This window comes from Cnephaeus nilssonii, assembly GCF_951640355.1.
Source record: "Cnephaeus nilssonii genome assembly, chromosome: X".
NCBI classification, from domain to species: domain Eukaryota; kingdom Metazoa; phylum Chordata; class Mammalia; order Chiroptera; family Vespertilionidae; genus Cnephaeus; species Cnephaeus nilssonii.
In genome coordinates, this window is record NC_137071.1 from 129,098,920 (window position 1) to 129,124,796 (window position 25,877).

At 39.4% G+C, this 25,877-nt stretch overlaps 1 protein-coding gene across 1 annotated transcript in view; it reads left to right on the forward strand.

Moving 5' to 3' along the window:
- Nucleotides 1-25,877, forward strand: part of EFHC2 (EF-hand domain containing 2) — a gene marked incomplete at both ends in the record, with an annotated part of 146,991 nt that overhangs the window by 35,672 nt on the left and 85,442 nt on the right. The window contains 5 exons of the mRNA XM_079764649.1: nt 4,379-4,529; nt 17,277-17,500; nt 21,276-21,527; nt 23,699-23,812; nt 24,191-24,329. Coding sequence (XP_079620775.1) covers nt 4,379-4,529; nt 17,277-17,500; nt 21,276-21,527; nt 23,699-23,812; nt 24,191-24,329 — 880 coding nt within the window. The remainder of the gene's footprint in view (nt 1-4,378; nt 4,530-17,276; nt 17,501-21,275; nt 21,528-23,698; nt 23,813-24,190; nt 24,330-25,877) is intronic.

Below are 25,877 nucleotides of genomic sequence, written 5' to 3' on the forward strand. Positions count from 1 at the left end.
TTGGTACAGAGAGAACACCCTTGCGCATGGAGATTTTCCTTATACATGTAAATGTTTCTTACAAAAGGGTAACTTTTACTCAGTTTTCAGAGCTTCCCCTGTGTCTGCAGTTTCTTAAAAATAACCACCCTAAAATAATCCTTATGCCAAATAGGCATATTTTGAGGTGACAGATTGTGCTCCCCTTCATTTTCATGGTGGAGTTCTGCAGCCCTGTATTCTCAGGGGACCAGAACATGAACTATCAGTATATCCCTCTCCTAGAAATATTGAAGCCCAGTTTAAAATGATGTATTTTTTCTCGTTATTTCCATTTGGCATCCTTTACTCACTTTTAATTCATCATTAGATTGATGAGTATTTAATGATTACATACATGACAGTGTTGTCAATTGATCTATGCCAGTCTGGTCATTCATCAGTATATATCAGTTTGGTCATTCATAAATATATATCATAAATATATATCAGTATATCATTCATAAATATATATTCACTAGGGGCCCAGTGCATGAATTCGTGCACCTTGAAAGGAACGGTAGGCTGCGAGGCTGCAGTGGGCACAGGGATGGGTCTTGGCCCATCCTCCGTGCCCCCACTCGGCACCTCCTGCCACGGCCCCAGTCCCCCTGCTGGCAGCCCTGCTCCCCCGCTACTCCCACACACTGACGGCACCAGTTCCACTCGCACCCACTGATGTGGAGCGATTGGGGCCAGTGCCGTCAGCAGGTGCAAGCAGCGGCTCTGGTGCCAGCTACAGGTGCAAGTGGGGCTGGTGCCGGCAGTGGGTTTGAGCAGCAGTTTTGTCACTGGCAGTGGGTGCGAGCAGGGCCGTTGCCAGCAGCGAGTGCGAGAGGCAGCTGCTGGCCCTGATCGCCCCTCAGGAGCAGGGGGAGTTGGAGAAGCCCTGAGGAGTGATCAGGGCTAGCAGCTGCCGCTCACACCTACTGACAGTGCCAAGCGATCGGGCCGGTGTTGGGCGCCGGCAGCGGGTATGAGCGGGGCCAGCACCAGTAGCAGGTGCAAGTGCCAGGCAGGACTGAGGTGCGTGGGAGCAAAGAATTTTCAGTAACCACCAGAGGCTCACCCTGATGACAGTAACCAGCACCCTGCCTTTGTCTGACGCCCCTGCTCACCTGCTCCACCATCCCACCACGGCTGATGCTGGCTATGTTCCACGTGTGCCCCCTGGTGGTCAGTGCACGTCATAGTGACCAGTTGTTCCACCGTTCGGTCTATTTGCATATTAGCCTTTTATTATATAGGACAACTACATTTCAGGTCATTAATAAATACATATTCAATACATAGAAGTAGGTGAGAGCTATGAATATTTTCTCTACACTTTCTGACCCAATTACCAAAGGATAAATTTCAGATTGAATACTACTGAATACTACTGTAGGGATGGAAAACTTCCCTTCTTCCTTTCTAGGTTCTTTGGCTAGTCTAGTAATTAAACTGATTTAAGACAGACTAACAGGAGGAAAACAAATTTTGAATATATGGCAGCCCCATAAAAATATGAGACTTCCTGGTATAAAGGAAATTGAGGCTTACATCCATCTTGAGCTAAAGAGAAGAGGGTAGGGCTCTGGGGCTTAAAAGGAGAGTGGAACAATTCACAGGAAGTTGGGCAGAGCAAATGTTTGGTAAACAAATGTTTGCCATGCCATGCAGATAAATCTTTCTGATTTAAAAAGTTTTCTCTGATAATAGCTCTCTTCCTGGTATAGGGCCCCTGTCTAAATTCTTTTAGGTAGTTAAGTGGGAAGTAAAAGTTCTTCCTGAGTCTGTTGGGCCCCTATTGTCTTCAGCTTGAAATAACCCACTTGCCAAAGTGGCACATTTGGCGGGGGGGGGGGGGGGCGGGGGGGAAGGGCACATTTTCTGTTCTCCCTTGCTACCTTTACTGAAAGCTCAATAAAACCCCAGCTCTGTTGTCCTTTTAGATGTTCCAGCAACATCTTCTCACCCCCTACTTTTTCTTACTGAGATATAATTCATACAACATAAAATTCACCATTTTAACATGCCCAACACAGTTTGGTGTCCAATATAATTTTTAATTTTTATTTATTTAAAATATTTATATTTGAAAGTACTATATATGCTCCTTTTTTTTATCCCATTGACTCCATATAGCATACCCCCACCCACATGCCCCCAAATTGAGGTAAAATTTATATAACATAAATAAAACATTAGTCATTTTAAAGTGTACAATTCAGTGACATCTAGTATATCCACAGTGTTGTACAACCATCACCTCTTTCTAGTTCCAAGACATTTTATTTTATTTATTTTTTAAAATATATTTTTATTGATTTCAGAGAGGAGGGAGAGGGAAAGATAGAAACATCAATGATGAGAGAGAATCATTGATTGGCTGCCTCCTGCATGTCTCCTCCTGGGGATCGAGCTGGCAACCGGGGCATGTGCATTGACATGGAATCCAACCTGGGACCCTTCAGTCTGTAGGCCAAAGCTCTAACCACTGAGCAAAACTGGGTAGGGCATAGTTCCAAGACATTTTAATCACTCCAGAAAGAAACCCTGTATCCATCCAATAGCATCTTACCAGAAATATTCTCTCAACATAAATACGACAATATTATAGTCATGAGTTTAGCTAATGTCTAAATGGAATCAGGCCAGATGAATTCCCCAAGAAAGCAGCTGAACATGGGACCATCTTGGAATGAAGCCAAAGGTGCCATTTGAAGGATATAAATCTATGGGCTTAGTAGATATTTAGAACCTGAACTGGTAAAGACAGTGCCTAGTCAATATTTGTAGCTGATTTTTTCATTTTGAATATAATTATTTCACTAACTAAAACTCACTTCTATAATCCTTTGTGGTAATTAACAAAGCTTCCTGTGTTGATCAGAGATAAACTACTGGCACATTTTATCAGCTCCTTCTAAAGTGTGGGCTTCTGATAGAATTTTGCTCAACACTCCCAAAGCATATACACTAAGTGGCCAGATTATTATGATCTTTGAACGCATAATAATCTGGCCACTCAGTGTATATATATATATATATAGTAGAGGCCCAGTGCATGAATTTGTGCATGGGTGGGGTCCGGCCAGCCTGGCCAGGGGGAGGCGACATGGGCAGTTGGCTGGCCTGCCTCATGGTCGAACTCCTGGTCGAGGGGGCAATTTGCATATTAGCCTTTTATTATATAGGATATACACTGAGTGGCCAGATTATTATGCGTTCAGAGATCATAATAATCTGACCACTCAGTGTATTCCTAACTAGGATAACTGACCACCCAAACAGACTCACTCATATCTATTATATTGTCCATTTTGAATTACCCTGATGTTACACCATATGCACGATTAAATTTTGCAACTTTAATGATAAAAATTGGTAAAAAATGGGAACAAAGGGAATATTAAAATGGAGCTTTCAAGTAGCTTGTGCCCCAGGTAAAGCTTAAAATGGTAGCCTAAATCTACTGTTCTCTTAGTTGTCCTCAATTACCATGTTTTTCTCAGTATGTGAGCATCTCACCATTTGATAATTATTCCAATTATTAAAGATCCTCTCTCTCCCCCCTCCCCCATACAACATGGCACCTAAGCCTAAGGAAGCTGTTTCAACTGCTCTGCAACAAGAGGCCTTTGCTTCATTGAACATGGGGGAAAATTGGGCTGTGTTGTATTACTGAACGAGGCACAGTTTCAGTGGTTAAGGGTATTCAAGGGTATTTTTGACTATCTCTGATTTTTACTAACTACTGTATAATCTGCCTCTCCTACCTGAGTGTTCCACCCACCCACCCACCCAAACACATAACACAGTGTGAGATGAGACTGGGTCTGGCATTGAGCTGGGTTCTTTGAGGTTCCTGAAAAAGTATAAGGTGGGGTCTCTGGTACACTAGAAGAATTTCAGGTATGCCTGTTTGAATTGCTCTCAAGGCAAGCAATCAGCAGGACCAGAAGTCAGGATAATTTTATCCTAGAACCAAGGTAGTTTTGTGTTATTTTTAATGGAAAAATGACAAAACTTATATTTATCTTGTGAGAAAGAATATTATTTTGTTTAAAGCACATACATATAGAATCCCACTGAAATTACAAAAACAGACAGTTCAATTTATGGTAGAGATGAATGATGGATTTATTGCTTTAATATCATTTAAAACCAGATGGTGATGAAAATATAAAATAATCTTTATATACTGAAATCTGGGTCGTATATTCATTATCATAGCTGATGTGTAGAATATCTTCTTGCAAAATAGCCTCAACTTTTTTCTTTACAGTAACAAAAAGGATATGGAAAGTAAGTAGCTTTATTGATTTTAAGTTTGCTGAATTTTTTATTTCTTAGTTTCTAATTATGATTCCAACAGGTATTATCTTTTGATGCCTATGAAGAAGCTGAAATGCATGATAAAAGGATAGAAGAGTATAGAATAAGACGCTATAAAATCTATTTCTACCTTGAAGATGACACAATTCAAGTAAATGAACCAGAGATGAAAAATAGCGGACTGCCTCAAGGTATCTATTTAAAGCAGAGTTATAGTTCTTTATTTTTAAACTTCTGCCTTTATATACTATCTTTCTGTAGCTTTTTAAAAAGACCCCATGCTGCCCTAGCTGGTTTGGCTCAGTGGATAGAGTGTTGAAGGGTCCCAAGTTCAATTCCCATCCGGGGCAAGTACCTTGGTTTCAGGCTTGCTCTCCAGTCCTGGTCAGGGTGAGTGCAGGAAGCAACCAATTGATGTGTCTCTCTTACATCAATGTTTCTTTCTTTCTGTCTTCTTCCTCTCCCTTCCACTCTCTCTAAAAATCAATGGAAAAATGTCCTTGGGTGAGGATTAACAAAAAAAAAAAAAAAAAAAAAAAAAAAAAGACCCCATGCTACTTCTTAAGTGTTTAACTTGTTGGCAATGGTGAAAATACACATGCTATTAGCTTGTATTTACTAATGGTGACTTATCAGATTTCTTGCCCCCTACCTCAAAATTGGCCACTTCTCTCACTCTTCTGTGACATACTTGTATCCTTTCAGGTGATATTCTAGTATGAGCAAACTCTCCCATGTCTGACTTTTTTCTTTAGATATTTTGGTCTTTTTGCTATGATCATATTACTTCCTTCACAACACTCTCAAGGGAAGAGAGAGGATTGTTTTGTACTGCCACTTCCAGATCAGTATTCACTCTTTTTTGAATTTAGTGCCATTTGCTTCAACCACCCTTTCATCCTCATACCCGTTAACTACAGACTTTGATGATATTTCAACAGAGGGTTATTGTTCTTTCACCCCATGCACACCAGTCATCTTTATCCATACTCCACTTCTACCAGACAAGAGTTAACTCTGTGATGTGGCCACCTGAGAAGCTAATCCTGGGTGGCATTATTAGAAGCATGGCATAGATTAAGGGAAGTGACTGATTTCTTCTGTTTATGCTATTAGTAAGTCATACGGAACAATGCTGAGTGCGTTATGCCTTTAGTGTATAACAACCATGATGGAGAAAGAACTGGAAATTGTCATATATGAGGCAAATTATTGAAATGGAAAATCTTTAAAGGGAATACTTAGGTGTGCCTGATAAATGTCTTCAGAAATCTAAAGGGATATCATATGGAGGAGGGGTAACCTAATTTTCTGTATCCTCAAGGACAGGTTCTAATAGATCAGAATCCAGTTCAGTAAGAGGAATAATTTTCTGAAAGAGAGCTGCCAGAACTTGTAGTGGATGGCTCTGGGTGAGCATAGTCAGGGTTAGGTGGAGAAGGGAGTCACATATTTGTTTTGGTCATTGGTATAGATGGATGGTCCTGGGAGCAGGTCAGGGGTTATTTTTCACTGACAGTTAGTAGAGTTATAGGAAGGGAGTCACATGTTTGGTGTTTGGTGTTGATGACCTTCCAAGGCCCCTTTGATCTCTTACAAACCATGATTCTTGGGTATATTATTATCTCTTTGTCTTTCTGAGTATTGCCATCTCTAATAGCTTAGGCTCTGAAATTGCCTTCTCTGACTATCATCTCTACTTCATTTACTTTTCCTGTTGTTTACTCCCACCATCTTTGTTCTTTATTCTCATAGCAAAACATATTTGAATCTGTTCATGTTTCTCTGTCCCCTTTGCTACTATTGTAACCCTGGATAACCTTATTTCTTGATTAGAATAATGGAATAGCTGCCTAATAGATCTCTCTGATTCCATTTCTGCTCCTCCTACAAAGCAGCCAGAGTACAGTGTGGGATATTACCTTGGTGCAATGGTGGCTTCCAAGAAGCATGCATATGGGCTTTCCAGAGACCACAGAACAGAAGCCTCATGGGCCAAATTAAAATGCATCAATCACATGATGCATTAAAATGATTTCAAATACATAGCAAGAACCAAGGGGGAGGAGATGAGGTAGGTTCACACACTTAGGACAGGGCAAAAGTGAATGGAATGACCACCTTGCCTGAACCTTGGGATAAGCAATGGTCCTATGTGTCTCTTTCTGCTGCATCAGCCCTTCCTGCTAATTAGTGTGGTTGGGAGACCAGAGTGGAAGTTCAAGAAGGACCAAAGACAGAAGGGACCTTGGGGTAATGGCACATAGTGTATCAGAGAGATGCAGGGACAGTGGGCCTGGCCACAGCTGCAGCTCACCAATACACCTGCTGAATAGTAGAGACTTTTTTTTGTTTCTTGGGCAAAGGACATATGGGGCCAGAATGTGTATCACCAATGGATGAGTGGCCGAATTAAGGCCTCATGAATATTGAGTACTCATGAATATTTACTATATCTTGTAGATTAGTGTATGATGAATATTTAGAACCCAGGTGCCTCATGTATACTTAATATATACTGAAAATTAGTTATCTCTTGGTCCTTCCATAACTTTCTTTCTCTGTTTAATATATACATGCTTTACTTACTATTTATCATTATTAACACATTTTATGATTTTCTGCCTATGTCGAATAAACTTTTTGTTTGCTACTTATTTGGCTTAGTGCCTTCATATTGATATACTATACTGGATTCTAGGGGTAGAAATAGAGGAATTTGGGGACCTTGAGAATAAGCTGGTGATGAGTCAGTATGCAAAGGACTTCCTTCAATGCTCAAGGGATTGAGGTTTTTTTAAAAATATATTTTATTGATTTTTCACAGAGAGGAAGGGAGAGGGATAGAGAGCTAGAAACATCGATGAGAGAGAGACATCGACCAGCTGCCTCCTGCACACCCCCCACTGGCGGATGTACCCGCAACCAATGTACATGCCCTTGACCAGAATCGAACCTGGGACCCTCCAGTCCGCAGACCGACGCTCTATCCACTGAGCCAAACCGGTTTCGGTGGGATTGAGGTTTTACTTAATTTTTAAAAAACATATTTTTATTGATTTCAGAGAAGAAAGGAGAGGGAAGGAGAGATAGAAACATCAATGAGAGAGAATCACTGATCAACTGCCTCTTGCGCCTACCCCCATACAGGGCATGTGCCCTGACTGGGAATTGAACCGTGACTTTCTGGTTCATAGGTCAATGCTCAACCACTGAGCCATGCCAGCTGGGTGATTGAACGTTTTCTTAGAGCATGGCTTCATTGTGTCTGGATGATGAATTGTGAGTCAGTCAGCATTGCCAACGTATTCTCTGCCAGACACTGTGCTTGTTTTTGGGGAAATGGAAAAGGAATAAAACCTGTTATACTCCTATCTTGTGGAGCTTATAGGCAAGCAGGTTTAGAGAGAGAGAAGGGAACAGGTGACTAGTCCAAGAGTTTTGCAATGGCTTAGGTTAGAAATGCTGAGTGTCCAGACCAGGACTTTGATGGTAGAAATAGAAAATAGGAGAAAGATTTTAGAGACATTTGGTTGGCAGAGTTGATAGGCTGTGAGAAGTGCTTAAATACACAGTATGAGGAAGGGGAATATCTAATGATAAAGTGCCTACTTTATCATTATCTTACTTAATCCCCTAACAACCATCTAAAATAGGTCATTGTCGGTTTTTACAGAAAAGGAAACAGGCTTAGAGAGATAATTTGCTCCATCTGAGTCTTAAATGATTGCCTCAGAGCTCACTGTGTGGTTGATGCATTAATAAAGCCCAGGAGCATGGAGCAAAGAGCAGCATTGGGTTTGGAACTGAAGTATGTTTGTTTGGGTCATGAGGACTTTGAAAGTGTGTTGGGACATCTGTATGGTGATGCCCACCAGGCAGGTGGAACCTTGACATGTGTTTTCAGGGAAAAAGTCAAGACTAGAGATGTGGACTGTGAATTAGGGGTGTCCAGATCATGAATACAATTAGGCTTATTCCACCATGTTGGAATAGAACTGCTGTTGAGGTGGTGGAAAGAGGAAGAAGATTTGATTTGGTGTCTGTGCTTGATTTTACTAGTGGAGGGAGAAGGAAGAATTGGTTTGAGGAGGCAATATGAGCTGTCCTCATTATTCATTGCGTTTTAACTGATATGTTCTCTACTCCTTTGGTCTTTTCATTTGAATAACTTATGATTTAATGGTAAATCTTTTAGGAAATATGGAAATGCCTTGATACACACACACACACACACACACACACACACACATATATATACACACACACATACACACATATATATATACACACATATCTATATTAATAAAAGGGTAATATGCTAATTAGACTGGGAGACCTTCTGGGAGACCTTCCTGACAAAGCCATGGTGGCAGGGCCGAGGTAGAGGTGGTTAGGGGCGATCAGGACAGGAGGGGGGGCAGTTGGGGGATAGCAGGCCAGCTGGGGGGCACTTGGGGGCAAGCAGGCTGGCGGGGGGGGTAGTTGGGGCAATCAGGCTGGTAGGGGGGGGCAGTTGGGGGCAAGCAGGCTTTTGGGGGGGCAGTTAGGGGCAATCAGGCCCTCAGGGGGGCAGTTAGGGGTGATCAGACCAGAAGGGGGGCAGTTGGGGGTGATCAGGCCAGCAGGCAGAGTGGTTAGGTGTGATCTGGCAGGAAGGCAGGTGAGCAGTTAGGAGCCAGCAGTTCCAGATTGTGAGAAGGATGTCTGACTGCTGGCTTAGGCCCAATCCCCCAGATTGGAGAAGATGCAGGTTGGGCTGAGAGACACCCCCGTGCACCGGGCCACTAGTATGTATGTATGTGTGTGTGTGTGTGTGTGTGTGTGTGTGTGTGTGTGTATTCCTCACCCAAACATATTTTTCCATTGATTTTCATAGAGAGTGGAAGAGAAAGGGAAAGACAGAGAGAAATATCAATGTGAGAGAAACATATTGATTGGTTGCCTCCTCCACATGTCCTGACCAGGGCCCAGGCTTGAGAGGAGCCTGCAACTGAGGTAGGTGTCCTTGACCAGAATCGAACCTGGGACACTTTGGTCTGCAGACAGACACTCCATCCACCGAGCCAAACCAGCTAAGGCAGCCTTGATATTTTAAAAAAGGTTTTCACAAATTTTTAACGTTAAAAGTGTGACATTTTATTTTGTAAATGGATAAGAGGTCTCTGACTCTTTAGAGTCATTTGTTAACATGTATAAGGCAGTTTTTAAATATTTATAATAATGTATTAGAAAATGCTTGAAGAATTATTTCAGAAAAGAAAGAAAATTTATAACTTTTAATTTCCATGAGCATGCATTTTATGTAAGTGTGTATATTAGGTAAGTGACATATTGTTTTAGTAAAGAAATGTTTTCTTGTAAGTTTACACTTAAATGCTTTACTCTGATATTCTCTAAATAAGCCTTCCTTATTTTTTGATTACCTTCCCTACATGACACCAAATTTATACAAGTGATGGACAGGAAGTCTAGGACATCCAGAACCTGCATTAGTGACTTGCATTGATTTTTATTATTATTTTTAAGTGAAAACTCATATTCCTGGAGCTCACTGGCACCTGTCCAGTGAGTCTTGGTTTTATTAAACTATCCAAGAAAACAAATGAATTGCAAGATCCTCTCTGAGGACCTTGGAAAGACTTTTATTTAGAGTTTTCAATTTTTCACCCTCTTGATTTCAAATCTCACATAGGCAGACTCCAAAGGCAAATTGAAGATAGTCATAATGATTTATTTGAAAATAATTTTTATGTAAGTAGTAGGGAATGTTATTCATAAACACTCAGAAAAAAAACCCCTGAGTAAAAGACATTTCTAAAGTATTCTGTGAAAATTTCAGAATTTCTGATTGGCCCATTCTGATCAGGTCATTTCCCTGAGTGAAGACACAGCTCAAGGGGTTTGTATAAAATACACAGTAATCATGATATGTAATGAGACTGAATTTGTCAGCAGAGTGAAGATACCTGATGGGCTCTAGCAAGTCCTGTGGAAAGCAAACACGAATAACCAAGCTTTGTTTAGTGAGAAACCAGTCTCTCTTGAAATTTAATATGATGATTTTTGTGAAGGAAAGTCTGTTTGAACAGAGGATACTCTGCAAAATAATTTAAATACCTTCTTTAGGCTTTTCTAAATTAAAAAACTGGCGAAAAGAAAACACACTTAATGATTCAGTGGCTCAGATCTGGGATGGGGTAGGTAGTATTTCTTTCAGTTGTGTCTTGAGTGGTCTGGGACTGCTTTTCATGTGCCTGTGGGCTCTGGGAAGGGGCTAGGGGTCACATTTAGGTGCTGCACACTGATGGTGTTCCTGTCACTTTCAAAGGGTTTCAGTATTTTCCAAATGAACTAGGAGGTCAGATACACTTGTTTGTTTGCTTGTTTTTTTGTGGAGCAGAACGTTTAGAAATTCGTGCACCTGGATTTAACCTCCCTTTTAGTTGCCTCTCCAACATGTAAAGTTTTTAGGGAAAGGGGAGTTTAGAATAAGCCAAGAACAAAGAAGCATCCCTTATCAAGGTGCCATAATGGGCATTCAGATATATGCAGCTTCTAATCAGAACTTACTTTTAATGTTCATGAGAGATTATATGTGTATTATAAGTCAAAGAGATATATGTGTATTATAAGTCAAATCACTGTTGCACTTCAAGGCTTGCTTTCATTTCTTGCCAGGATATTATTCTCTTTTTGGTTAGATGTGTTATATTTGTAGAATTTGTTGCAATGTAGTTGAAATAATTTACACTGAGCCAAGAATGTCAGACGTTAACCCCAATAGTTTTACCTCCAATTGTCTAACAGAAAAATAGTTTGTCAAATACTACCAAGTCCAAACTAATCTATGCTAAAGAAATGATAATGATTAGAAATGTGTTATGATATTCTGATAAGGATATACCAGTTTTCAGTTGAGAGAGATAATTAGAATCTTCTGACCTACCACCAGAGTTTCTGATTCTGTAGGCCTGGGTCTAGAACTTGGTTCTTAGTGTATCCCTGGTTAAGAACACTGATCTAGGATGTCCAGTACTATCTATAATAATAAAAGTGTAATATGCTAATTAGACCAGACATCCTTTTGGATGTCCTTCAGACGATCTTCTGGATGAAGCCGCAGTGGCGGGGGCTAAGCCCCTTGCACAAATTTCATGCATCAGGCCTCTAGTGTTGAATAAGTGTGGTAAAAAGTGGACATCCCTATCTTATTCCTGTTCTTAAGGGAAATGCTTTTAGTTTTTGTCCACTGAGTATGATGTTATCATGATATGTAACATTATATATGGCCTTTATTATGCTTAGCTATGATCCCTGTATTCCCACTTCAATAAGCAATTTTATCATAAATGGGTACTGGATTTTATCAAGTGCATTTTCTGCATCTATTGTTATGATCATGTAGTTTTTACCCTTCTTTTTGTTAATGTAATGTATCACGTTTATTAATATGCGGATCTTGTACCAATCTTGCCTCTCTGGAATGAATCCCACTTCATCATGGTGTATGATCTTTTCAGTGTATTGCAGGATCCAGTTTGCTAATCTTTTGTTGAGGATTTTAGCATCTATATTTATCAGGGATTTTGGCCTATAATTTTTTTCTTTCTATTGTCTTTATCTGGGATTGGAATTAGGAAAATGCTAGCATCATAAAATGATCTTGGGAGTGTTCCCTCCTCTTAAATATGTTGGAATAGTTTGAGAAGGATAGTTATTAGCTTCTTTGAATGTTTGGTAAAATTTGCTTGTGAAGCTGTTGGGTCCAGGACTTTTGTTTGCTGGGAGTTTTTATTTTTATTTTTTATTACTGCTTCGATTTCTTTAGGTCTATTCAGATTTTCTGATTCTTCCTGATTCAGTTTTGGAAGATTGTATGTTTCTAGAAATTTACCCATTTTACTCAGGTTGTCCATTTTGTTAGCATATAGTTTTTCATAGTATTTTATTACAATCTGTTGTATCTATGTGGTATCAGTTGCTACTTCTCTTTCATTTTTAATTTTATTTATTGAGGTCCTGTCTCCTTTTTTCTTGATGAGTCTGGTTAAAGGTTTGTCAATTTTGTTTATCGTTTCAAAGAACCAGCTCTTGTTTTCATTGGATGTATCCTAGGTCTACAATGTTACTAAAATGAACACAACATACTTAATTCTGGGAGGTAAATTCCTAAAAATTAAATTTAGTGGTATGAGCAAAGATCTAAAGCAAATCCCAACTGAGTGAAATGAAAACACATTAAACTTAAAGGGAATCTATTATCATTTTGATCTAAACCACAGGGAGATGTTAGAAAGTTAAAGCTTGCAGAGTATAATCAGATAGCAGAGCCTTTAAAAATTGGAAGAGGGATGTAAAATATCAAGATAAGGAAGAGCTTAAAAGCAGGTATCTGAGCCTGGACATCTGCCCAACTTGGGACAGTGTAGAAGGTAAACATCTAAAGACTTAAAGGGCAAATATAGTGCTTCTGTTGTTTTTCCATTTTGTAGCATTATTTTTATTTTATAGCCTGATGATCTTGAGTGTTTTTCAGTGTGTGCCAAAGACATGGCATCCTGCCCATTTCTTTGATATTCCAGAACAAATTCCTGCTGATGGGGTTTCTGTCATTTATCATGGAAGCCTATAAACACACACACATTATCAATAAATAGAAATTTCAATTCCCAAAGGACACAGTTGAGAGAACCCTCAAATATATTATTGAAGGCTCTCATGTGCAACTATACATTTCATATGGCCCACATTAGTTTTCTGATTAACATGGAATTGTGACTTTGGATTTCTTGTTATTAAAGTTTTTTTTTATTCAGCCTTAGACCTGCCTTCTCTTTCCAACCCTTGGATGGTCAGATCTGTTTCTGTTACCACGAAAAACTTCTGAAAACCATCTGGTGAAAGAAGTATGGGAGCTAAGATAAGAAAGAGTGTGGGGGCCTGGGATATGCAGGCTCTTCGGGAAGAGCAGCTTTATCATCTCTCTCTCCCTTTCATGGTCGCTGCCAGTTCTCCCTATTTCTATCCTGTTTTGCCTATAAAACTCCAACCTTCCTTCACTTAATTAATTTGTGGCTTCAGTACAGTGAGATATAGTTCAGTGCAAGCTGTGGAAAGTAATGGTATTTACTTTGAGCTTGAAAACCCAGGTTGAAGATCTTTTTCTGCCATTTGTTGGGGCGTGACCTTAGCTTAGGCACGTCACTTAGCTAGTCCAGCTTTGGTTTTCTTATCCATAAGCTGAATATTTATATTTCATGCATTATCTGCCTCATTGGGATTAGTGAAGATTAAATGAGAAAATGTACATGAAAGCATACTTTAGGGCTATGATAATTATGATGATGATTAGTATTTGAAAGCTCAGTAGGTGGGCTAGTTCTTCCCACCTAGGAAAATATAGGATTTCTATTTAAAATCTTACTGAACAGCAATTGCTTATTTGGATTTTTATAATGAAGTACAAATGCAAGATAGATGTAATTTCTGAAGAAGCTCCTGGCTACTGAATAAATCTTATGTATTTTTAAAAACTGTCACAATGTAAGTATTTTTAAAGAGGTATATAATGGTTCTTGAAAATACCTGAAATGCCCATGCTTTCATAGATGTGTAAGTATGCAATTTGTTTTAAATGTCTAATCTTGAATGATTAAGTAATTTGCATACTATTTTCAGTGGCATGAATTAAAGGCTAATTGAAATGTAATTTTTTTGCAGTGAAATCATTTCATCTTTCATGTAGTACATTTAAAAATATTGAAGGCCAGTTCTAATTTTATAGTTTTATTATTTTAATTTAATGTACCAAGTTATTAAAAATTGCTACAAAGAAAAGAAGATGAAAATGATTTCAGTAAATTTACTTTCAACAGAGTGAAAAGATGATTAGTAGAATAATGGAACAGAGCTTAACACAGTACCTGGCACATAAAGATAATCATTAAATGCTCCCCAATAAATTGTAATGAATACTTAATGAATATTTCTAGACTTGGGTAAAAGTGCCATTCTCAGTGCTATATAAAATGAAGAAGATTGCATGACATTTTTATACTGAAACACTTCTATACAGAGGTCACACAAGCCAATTTTTCTTGAGCCATTAGAGCCTCAGTTTGCTATGCTTGTCTTTTCTCTTTACTCTTTTTGTAAAAGTATGTTTTTATTGATTTCTTAGAGAGAGAGAGGAAGGGAGACGGATAAAGAGATAGAAACATCAATGATAGAGAAACATAATCAATCAGCTGCCTCCTGCATGCTCCCCGCCCCCAACTGGGGATGAAGCCTAAAATCCTGGCCTGTGCCCCTGCCATGACTGGGAATTGAACTGGTGACCTCTTGGTTCCTGAGTCAATGCTCAACCGCTGAGCCATACCAGTCAGGCCTTTTTACTCTTAAAGTAGATTGTCAGGCCTAAGTTAGTCAGCTATGTTGAGAGATAATTCTCCATGAGTACCTTGCAATTCTGTAGATCTTGCAAGCAGAGGCACCAACTACTCTCTGTTCAAGGATGTTTATATAGCAAACAGCTTTGGAAGACAAAGATAGTATCTCCCTCTGGAGTAAGTTACCGATTTGCTCATAGCCTTGGAAAATAGAGGTGGTGTTTCATTCCATAACAAAGCACAGACATGCTTACTGTCTAGTCCAGTGGTCGGCAAACCACAGCTTGCGAGCCACATGCGGCTCTTTGGCCCCTTGAGTGTGGCTCTTCCACAAAACACCACGGCCTGGGCGAGTCTATGTTGAAGAAGTGGCGTTAGAAGAAGTTTAAGTTTAAAAAATTTGGCTCTCAAAAGAAATTTCAATCGTTGTACTGTTGATATTTGGCTCTGTTGACTAATGAGTTTGCCGACCACTGGTCTAGTCTAATAAAAGCAATGTCTTCGCCCTGACCGGTTTGGCTCAGTGGATAGAGCATCGGCATGCAGACTGAAAGGTCCCAGGTTCGATTCCGGTCAAGGGCATGTACCTTGGTTGCGGGCACATCCCCAGCGGGAGGTGTGCAGGAGGCAGCTGATCGATGTTTCTCTCTCATCGATGTTTCTAACTCTCTATCCCTCTCCCTTCCTCTCTGTAAAAAATCAATAAAATATATTTTAAAAAAAGCAATGTCTTCCTCTGAGACAAAAGGCAGGAATGATTGTTTCCCATTATAAAATATTGGAATCCCTACGCTCAGGGTTCCTCTCCTGTAACCCACTGTGTGTTCAGGAGTTACCAGGACCTGGTATCACTTGTGGGAATTGAAGCTCAGGAAACTGGTGCAAAAAGTGCTGATGTTTTTACTACTAGTATTGCTGTTAATAAACTGCCCTTTGTTTATAACCAAAGCATCTCTTGAATGTTTGGCAGGCTAACTCACTAGCTTGCAAGTAGGATAAAGTTGCAAACTGTAAACAGTTCTTGACAACAGGTTTCAGCAGTGTTTGGGTAAGTTGCCTGGTATGATGTGGTGTTGTTGGTACCCTAATCTAGGAAGGGAATCCAGTGGCAAACCACCATTTTGAGTGTACTTAGGCGTTTGGGGTCCATATTTTCAAGAGGAGAAGTGAATGGGCATTATACGGTTGGAAGTAAAATATGGGATGAGATCAGAACCTTTGTCCCAGAGCACTGTCTAAAACTATGAAGCCTCTGGTAATGCTCATTTTGTGGGTATGGTTGGGTGGAGGTAGATAGAGGCAATAGAGGAAGAAGAAGAGAGAAGAGGGTGGTAGAAGAAAGAAGATTCTACAAAGCTTCAAAGCAGCATAAAGTCATTTATGTTTATAGGATCTGTAAATCATAGTGTTGTCACCTACCACAATGCAGCTTATTACCTTATATTTTTGAGCCAAGAGTATGCATTTTGTGTAAGCAATCTGCTTTGGGGTCTTATTGCTTTGATTTTTGAAATTACAGAATTGTTCAACACACATTTTTCTATTAGGTGGAAGATGTATATGGTCTGAAAAGAAACCAGAGTATATCATCACATACTTTTGAATGCCTATTGTGTTCAAGGCATTGTGCGAAGTGTTTAAGATACTATAGTGAATAAGTGAACAGAACAATTGCAATATCAGCAGCTAACTTCCACAGAATGCTTATTATAAACTAATGCTAAGTGTTTTACATGCATTTTACTCAATCCTGGCAACAACCCATAAGAGGTATCAGATAATTTGCATAGCAATCTTAGAGTTAAGAAATCTGTCATTAATCACACTGCTGGTGTCACATCAACTTCAGTGGCTTCAGCATTGAATGGCAGGGTACACACAGATGCAGACCCTCGGTTGGTGAGGATGTGAACCCTACACCCAGCACGGGAGGCCATGCAGCACCCTCCAACTCAGTTGAAGTGGATTTCTTCCGGTAACTGCCATTTACGGTGGTTGGTACTCACACCGTCCAAGTTGTTGTCCCTTCCTCCACAATGTCATATCAGAGACCGCCCACACCCTCCCTTTCTCACAGCTTAGAACACAAGACCTGAAGAGACACACAGAAACTGGGAAGAAAAAGGCATCGTCGCAAGCTGTTGCCATGGCGAACTCTTAGTGCCTTTTTTAGTGTGCTCACATTGGGTGAAAGTGACCATGCTTGTTCTGGGAAAAGTCATGATGGCAGTGTCTGCTGTATTAGTTCACTTTTTGTGCCCTCTTACTCCCTCCTCTCCTTGTCTTTATGGGTTATTAAAGTACTTCCCTAGTACCACTTAGGCAATTCTAATAATATGTAAGACTGGTCAAATAACTCTGGACCTCAGAAGTCTCAGCTTCTTCTGGCTTCCTCAGAGTTTGAATATACTAATACTGCCTCCAAGAAATAGCCCTTTGCCCAGATCACTGTTGTAGGAAAGTATTCGGGGCTGTTACTGATATGTGCTGTGACCTCTTCCTTGTTAGCTGCATGATGAAACAATTGTATTTTATTTCACATCACAGGGACTTCCATCCGGCGTCACCGGATTCCTCTCCCACCTCCTGATTTTGAAAAGTTTTATACCGTACATGATTTCAATATCAACATAGACGTTGTCTTTTATGGCCGGACTTTCAAGATTTATGACTGTAATCCATTCACAAAAAACTTTTTGAAGAAAGTAGGAGTCAAATTAAACCCTCCGGGAAAGTGTCCAGATGATCCTTATACAAAGTTGCGGAGAGAGGTAAGAAGTTGATACATCGTGAGTTCTTTTCTTCAGAATGAGAATCCCTTCAGTCAATAGAGGGTAGTGGTTACTTCTGATGCAGATGTGAAAGAACTTTGCGTGCAAGAGTTGCTGTAGTTGTCCACTTGTCCTTTGGGCTGGAGGGAACGCTGGCTGTCAGCCTCAGTGCTAGAAAGTCTCACTCACTGCCCCTGGCCACACTTCTCTTCATGGAGACCTCCTTCCAGTCAGTAGGAGTCTTCAGTGAGCCACCCACATGGGACAATTTCTAAGAGCCCACAATTGGTTTTTGTTGTCTCTGACGGTGAATCCACACTTACCTGGCTTGTCTTTTCCCATTTTAGTTCCCTAACTCTGGGAAAAATGTTTGCTTCTTTTCTACTGATTTACTGAACCAACCCTTGGGTACATCTTTTACTATTTTCCTTCTTCCTTGGAACTCCCAGTTCCCCTTCTGCTGGCATCAGATACAGAGATGTTCTGGAGGAGTAAGAAGGGCCATGATTCTGATGTACCCCCATTATGAAAGAAAAGTATGACCCCAATTAGTGTAGAGAGGAAAGAATAAGTGTTAATTGTATCATGGTTTTCTTTCTAAAGTTTTTTTTAATGACCCCCTGGTCCAAATGTTGTGCTTTATAAAATAATCTGAACACCCAAAAGGGTGTCATGTAGAAGGTCACATACCTAGCCAATGTTCTTTCTAGGATTTGAACTCAAATTTTTTGCTTCTTACTTGATTTTCATTATTGCCATTTGTTCTCATATAGATATATATTAAATTGATTTCAGAGAGGAAGGGAGAGGGAGAGAGAGAGATAGAAACATCAGTGATGAGAGAGAAGGATTGATTAGCTGCCTGCTGCACAACCCCTCTGGGGATCGAGCCCACAACCCGGCATGTGCCCTTGACTGGAATCAAACCTTGGACCCTTCAGTCTGAAGGCTGATGCTCTATACACTGAGCCAAACCAGCTAGGGATTCCTTTTTTCTTTTTATTGAAGTATGGTTATACACAGTAAAATTCACAGAAATTAAGTATATAGTTGGATGAGTCTTAAAAAATACATACACCCATGTAATCTATACCCAAATCAAAATATAGAACATTTTTACCCCCCCCAAAGTACCCTCATGCCTTTTTCTAATCAGTCGTTCTCCTCCCCAAGGTAACCACTATTCTCATTTCTGCCTCTATAGATTAATCTCATTTTTATTGTTTTTAAATTTGTAATTCATTTCCTTGCAGAAAGATAATATCCAAGTTAGAATAAAATTCTCTTTTGATTCTGCTTTAATCTCTTGTTAAAATCTGCATGTAGAATCATTCATCTGTTCTTGCCTTCTAGCCCCAGCAGAATTACTCTTTAATGTTATAGGCATACAACCCTCCTGAAAAATATATATTGTTGATCCTGGAGTATCCAAGGTGAAATTTTTGTGGCATTATACTTGTGTACACTGAGTGGACAGATTATTATGATCTCTGAACATATAATCTCACCACTCTGTGTGTGTATATGTGTGTGTGTGTGTGTTTGTGTGTGAGGCCTGGTGCATGAATTTGTGCATGGGTGGGGTCCGGCCAGCCTGGCAGGGGGAGGGGACATGGGTGGTTGGCCGGCCTGCCTGCTGGTTGAACTCCTGGTCGAGGGGACAATTTGCATATTAGCCTTTTATTATATAGGATATATATTGAGTGGCCAGATTATTATGCATTCATAGATCATAATCTGGCCACTCAGTGTATATTGGCATGCAAGCAGATTAGTGGTTTTGGTTCATTTTTATTTTTTCTAAATGTCCTAGATGAAAGAGTCTAGATGAATACGTCTTTAGAACCAACAGTAAGAACCTAAAAGAAATGGATCCATATGAATTCTCACCCTTTACATATAGCTGCATTCATTCACTAACAGTTAACAGTTGGTATTATATGATAGTGGTTATGAATGATGATGCATTATATGAAATGTATAGAACACTGTGCAATTTCATAGGTTTATAAAGAAAAAAAGTATTTTGTGCCAGGAATCGAGAATAAATACCAAGAACATCCTAGAAATGTTTTAAGTAATTTCCTTTCAGATTGGGAGAATCATTTTAGCATTTATTCCCTCAGGGAGAAAGTTCTTTAATAGATATAGAAATCTGTGGAAAATTAGGAGTTTAATAAGAGGCTTTTATATTGATTTTAATGCTTTTACTTCTTCAGTGTTTGCTGCATTGAAACGTAGTTAAATTTAAACAATTTAACTTGCCCTAGCTGGTTTTGCTCAGTGGATAAGGCATTGGCCTGCGGACCGAAGAGTCCTGGATTTGATTCCAGTCAAGGGCACTTACCTAGGTTGCAGGCTCCTCCCGGGCTCAGGCCCTGGTCAGGGCATGTACAAGAGCTAACCAATCAATGTGTTTCTCTCACATCAATATTTTTCTCTGTCTTTACCTCTTTCTTCCACTTTCTCTAAAAATCAGTGGAAAAGTATCCTCGGGTGAGGATTAAAAACAAAACAAAATCATTTAACTTAAACTGAAAAGAGCCCAAATAGTATGTAATCAATAATACATGTCTTAGAGGCCTAATAATGCTGAAGAAATATTTTTCCAATCAATGAAAGTAAAGGTCCCACAATTTCATTTAAATATCTGGGATAATACTGGAGGGCCACTGAAAGGCCATTATGTCTCCCTCCTTTCTTGGGATAAGTCTGCATGTAGACTGCCCTGGACAGGTACAAGTTTTTGAGAACTGACACATCAGATTACATAAGTTGATGTGAAACTACATCTCCCTTGCCAATGAGCACTTCCAGTCCCATTTGGTTACATTAGATAGAGTGGAGCAGTTTTGCTCCAAGACTGGGCGGGGAACGTACCAATGGAGAAGAGTTGCACCAAGAAGACTGCAGAGCTAGTGGTTCCTGGCTTGGGGGACAGAGCCCAGGCAGTGGTTCTGTGCTGATTGGGAAGTTTTCCATTTGTTCTGCTTCTGTTTCCATGGTACTTTCAGATCCTCAATATCTAAAGCTTTTGAGCAAAATGAAATCATGAATATATTTCTTCCCTTTTACCTTCACAAAAACCTTTGGATGAGTAAGAAGGATATTCAGATATGAATTTTCATTGAAAAAATAATTTTTAATTGAGATATAATTAACAGAGATGTATAGATCTTAAGCATGCAGATCAACAAGTTTTGAAAAATGTGTACAATTTAGTAACTAAAATGAAAATCAAGATGTAAAATATTTCTATCACCCCCGAAAGTTCCCTAGTTCCCATTTCCAGTCAATCCACTACCAAGGGGCAATTGCTGTTCTAATTTCTGTCACTATGCATTAGTTTTGTCATTTCTTAAACAACAATTTGAAGTCTGAGAAAAATTAATTTTTAAAAATATGATAGGAATAAATTTTAGTGCATTAAAATAATGTTTAATATGAAAGCTTCCTAATACTTGATTATATTTTTAAGGTTGAAACTGGTTATATGTACTGGTTATAACATATATATATATATATACACACACTGAGTGGCCACATTATTATGATCTCTGAATGCATAATAATCTGGCCACTCCGTGTGTGTGTGTGTGTGTGTGTGTGTGTGTGTGTGTGTGTATAATTGGTTATACATCAATGTTAGTTGAAATAAAAAAATAAATTATAGACTAGTCTATGGAAAAAATATCTGTATGTTCTTTGATTGCTTGCATCTCAGAGGTGCTTATACCCAAACCACAACTATTATGAAACTTTTCTTCATTTTCAGATACTAGACTATGTGCGACCTTTACGTCCCTATGATTCCTTCAACACCTTGAAAGAGTTCCTTGAGTATGATGGGAAAGTTTTGCGCTTCTTCTGCATGTGGGATGACACAGCCTCAGTTTTTGGGGACTATAGACAACTCATCTTGCATTATTTCTTGTCTGATGATACTATTGAAATCAAAGAATTCCTGCCCCATAACTCAGGCCGGGATCCTATGTCATTTTTCCTCCAGAGGGGAAAGCTGCCCAAGGTGAGTGGTGGACACAGAACCACTTTCTGAGTTTGCTTGTGGGCTGAAAGACTCTGCTCACTCACTGGAATGTCATGTGTTATGACTATGTGATGACAGTTACCATACATTATTGCAAGAGTTTAGAAAACTTTCATTTTTGGTGCCCTATATTAATATCCATCTTGGAAAGTAATGCAGAGGATATGAGAAATTGTAGTTGGAATATTCTGGGTATAAGGCAAATAAAGGGAAAATGTCAAATGGATGAGAAATTACCTATTCAATATCGAGTTCACAGTCCTATGAAAGTAAATGACTCTCTAGTCAAAAAATTGCTTATGGCCTTAAATGGGACATTGGTCTTTGGCCTCTGTATCCTACTGAGGAGATCCCATGGTATTGGTCTGTGTTGTGAATGTGTGTACACACACACACACACACACACACACACACACACACACTGGAGTGATTCTTCTGAGAGTAACCACCAATCGCCAACTAGCCAATGGCTAGCAGCAGTGACAGCTTTGCATTTTATTTGCTATTAAAAAGTTATCACACTGATTTCTACACATATTTATGGCTATTTGAGAGCTAACATAACTTGGGCACAGCCAGAAATGGCACAAATATAGAATACCTGGGTTAGAATTATGGTTCTACACTTAATAGCTGTGTGACCTTGGGCAAGTCACTTAAACTCTTTGAGTGTATTACCTTATCTCTAAAATATAGTTAACAAGTCCTCCATCCTGAGATAACTGTAAAGATAGAATGAGGTAACATAGTAAAACACACTACCTAAGGACCTATAGACACCTATGAGGACACCAAAACATACAGGCTTTTTTCACAGCTCTATATTACATTTTATTTCTTATTTGGATAAAATATTTTTAACAATTCTTAACGCTACTAAAGAGTTTACTGTGACACTCCTTTCTGAAGCAAACAACCACTGGTTATGTGATCTAAACAAGAGGCTCTTCCAGATTCTTTGAGCCCATAGCCAGAAGCCGTGCAGTATTGCCGGGAGGGGTGGTGGTGGTGGTGGCGGCGGCAGGATTTGTCTCAGAGGGAGCTCTGGAGTATGGACAGCAGGTGGCCAGGAGATACCTGGGAAGCCTGTTTTTAGAATGGCTTTGAAAAATAGGCTGACTATAAAATAATAATGACACACCTGACATTTGCAGTGTGTCTGGACATCAATTGCTTCATTCATTCACTTAACGCATATTTATTGTCAACTGTATGTCAGCTCTGGGGTTACAGTGAGAAAGAAAATGGATCAAGTCCTGCTTCACGGAGCATATGTTCTCGTGGGGGAAAGATATAGTAGTGGGAGGTGTTCCCCTGGCACTCTCAACATCTTTTGAGAAAGCAAGAAACAAGTACTATTGTGGTTACAGGAAACTGAAGATAAAAACCTTGCCCCAAGTCCTGTAGCTAGTAAGTGGTGAAGAGAGAGTTTGTGTCCAAATGTACTGTTTTCCTATGTTATGTGGCTTACTTATGCCCCATGTGTAATATATTCACACATTTGCACTTACATATTATGTCACATGTATCAGAGATGATTCACATTTCTCATCTGTATATGATAAACTGGTCACTGTGACTCTGTAAGTTAATTAAGGTATTTCCTGAAGCTTATGCAACTGCTTGGACCACCTCCAGTGTGTGTAGAACTGAGGAGTGTTCTGGATCCCTCCAGGCCATGGTTTCTGTTAGAAACTGACCACACTCTGTTGTTCTTGCTATCTCACCGCACTGTCTCTCTCAGCCAGCAAATGCCTCTTGGGTTCAGGATCTGGCAAGAGGCTAAGCAGAGTAAAGAAAATAAGGCAAGGCATGGTTTGTAGCTCAGTAAAGGGAAAAGATGAAGCAACTAGAGAACCACAACAAGTGGTTTAATCCTGCGGTAGGTGCTGTGGAGCATTGAATTAGGGACAGGCCAGTAGGATGGGAGAGGTCATGGGGAAAGATGAGGCTTCCCAGGGCTTTGATGGATGGACGGAGTATAGTCCAGCCTGCAGTGGGTGAAGAAGCACAGGGGCAGGTAGATAAAGTAAATGTCTTGTCTTCGTGCGGATGGCAGAGAAGAACCATGTAATGCATATTTCCCACTTGAGCCCCTTTTTGTCTTTAGAGGCCTTCTACCACATCTCGCTTTGGTTTTTGTCTTCCAGTATGGCCCACCTGGAGTCCATCAACCAGGAGACGTAACAGATAGAATAGTTCTCAATGTGTATAATGGCTATAACGTAAGCCGAGTGCATGGCTACATGTTGGATAAATTCAAGGTGAGGAACCTTATGTTTTATTACTGTTTCAATGGGACGTCCCTGGAACCTGAAATGTGGGGTGAGTTACATATTCTTCTCTGGTGAGATTGATTGTGAGTGAAATTAATAAGTGAATACATTGCATTGCTATTTTTCAATAATAACCATGCTTAAGTGCATATATAAATATATGCTTTGCATTGCTGTTGAGTAGCACTACATTGCTAAAATAAATTTTTTTAAAGTTAGTATCGACTAGTTGTCTTTTGGTTTGATTTTAAAAATTTGGCTATAAATGATATAATTGAGTTTTTAAAAATTTCTTTTTTCCTTTGGGAAGGGTTAGATGTTTGGAGGGTCTGTGGTGCCAGTGTTGTGTTCCTTTGTTTTCATTAGGATTCAAAATTAGTACAAGATTTTTACAAAGATACTGACCTGACCATAGGAGCCAGCATCAATGTGTGGGGAAGAAAAGTACTCCTTTGTGACTGTGATGAATTTACGAAGACTTATTATAGGACTAAATATGGAATTCGTAAGTTACATCTGTCAATTAGAAAATAATATTGAAAACTTAGAATCTTTGTTCTCTAGTTAAGATTTTACTATATAAACTCATATAAAAAGTAGTTTATGCCTTTAAAGCGAATATAATATGAGCATTATGCATTTGAACAGAAAATTATGCAAATGTAGATTATGATGCATTTTCTAGTCATGCTGACTTTTTATATTCCTCATAACATATGTTAAAATCTCCCACTTAGCAGACACTATTATTACACAACATTTCTTGAGTAACAACAGTGTACTTAATGTAACTAATGACTAGAAATTATATGCGTGATGCGGGCTAGGTGGGCAATGAATAAATACTCTCTTATAATCTTTACATTTGCTTTTCCTGACTTTTTGGTAAGGTTAAATTAATGTACTTAATGTTCTTAGTTACTTTTGACAATTTAATTTTGTTTATAATTAATCTGGTTCTAAATTCATAAGAATGACCAAATTCTATACAGTATATTTTGGTATTCTTAATGCCCAATCCAGGACAAAGTCCCATCAATAATTGTAGTTACATTTCCTTCCTTGTCTGTAATTGTGGTCAGTGGAATACCTGGTGTCTCCACTCTATAATGCCACAGGCAGGAAGTCGCTGACAAGCACCAACAACACAGCTAGGGGCCTCCCTGAGAGGAAGCCAGGGAGAGATTTCTAATGCATTGTGAAACCTTGGTGCTTAGTACTTTCTCTTAACCAATGATACCACAACATACTTGTGGCGGGGGGGGGGGGGGGGAGGAAAGAAAAAATGGCAAACAGACTAAGAGAAGGAGTTGGCCACAGTCTCAAGAAAGGTACTTGAGTAAGCTTTCTATTTATGTAGAAGCAGAGGCCTTGATAGAAATCCAAGAGATATCTGTACCCCCATGCAAAACCCAATCTGATTATTAAAAAGATAAGATTTTTTTTCACGCATTTAAGATTTCTAAGGAGAAGGTGATTTCATAGAATTCTTCCACAAAATAGTCTAGTGTGACCTCTCTACCCCCAACTAGGCAGCTTGGTCATCCCACTGGCCCGGGCTTGCCTGTAGGCTATAACATATGACTCCCTCATTATTTCATGTGGATGAACACGGACTGGCAGATGGAGACCTGTCGGACTTTCCTGTAACATGAAGGTTGGAAAAGGCTCCAGAGGCTCCAGCAGGTGTTTCTTTCACCGAAGGGACAGGGATTTGAATGTAAACTGTTTGTGCTTAGAATTCTTTCCTTGGGTAATTGTTGTGGGTTGTTTTTTTTGTTTATTTTTTGTTTTTGTCTATAAGAAGACTTCCTTATTATTAATTCTTAGTGGCTGGGATAACCAAACTAGTAACAAGACTATTCATTCCCATTGCCCATCAACACTTAATAGGTTGTGCTGACATTAAGGATGAGCAAAAATCTTAAAGCAACTTTGATGTGGAGTCACTTCTAGCCATCTCTGAACTCTTGGTGCTAGAAACAGCAGGACATCCAAGATGAGAGTTTAATGATCATTTGAGCAAATTAGCCATCCCAAGATACGGTAACAG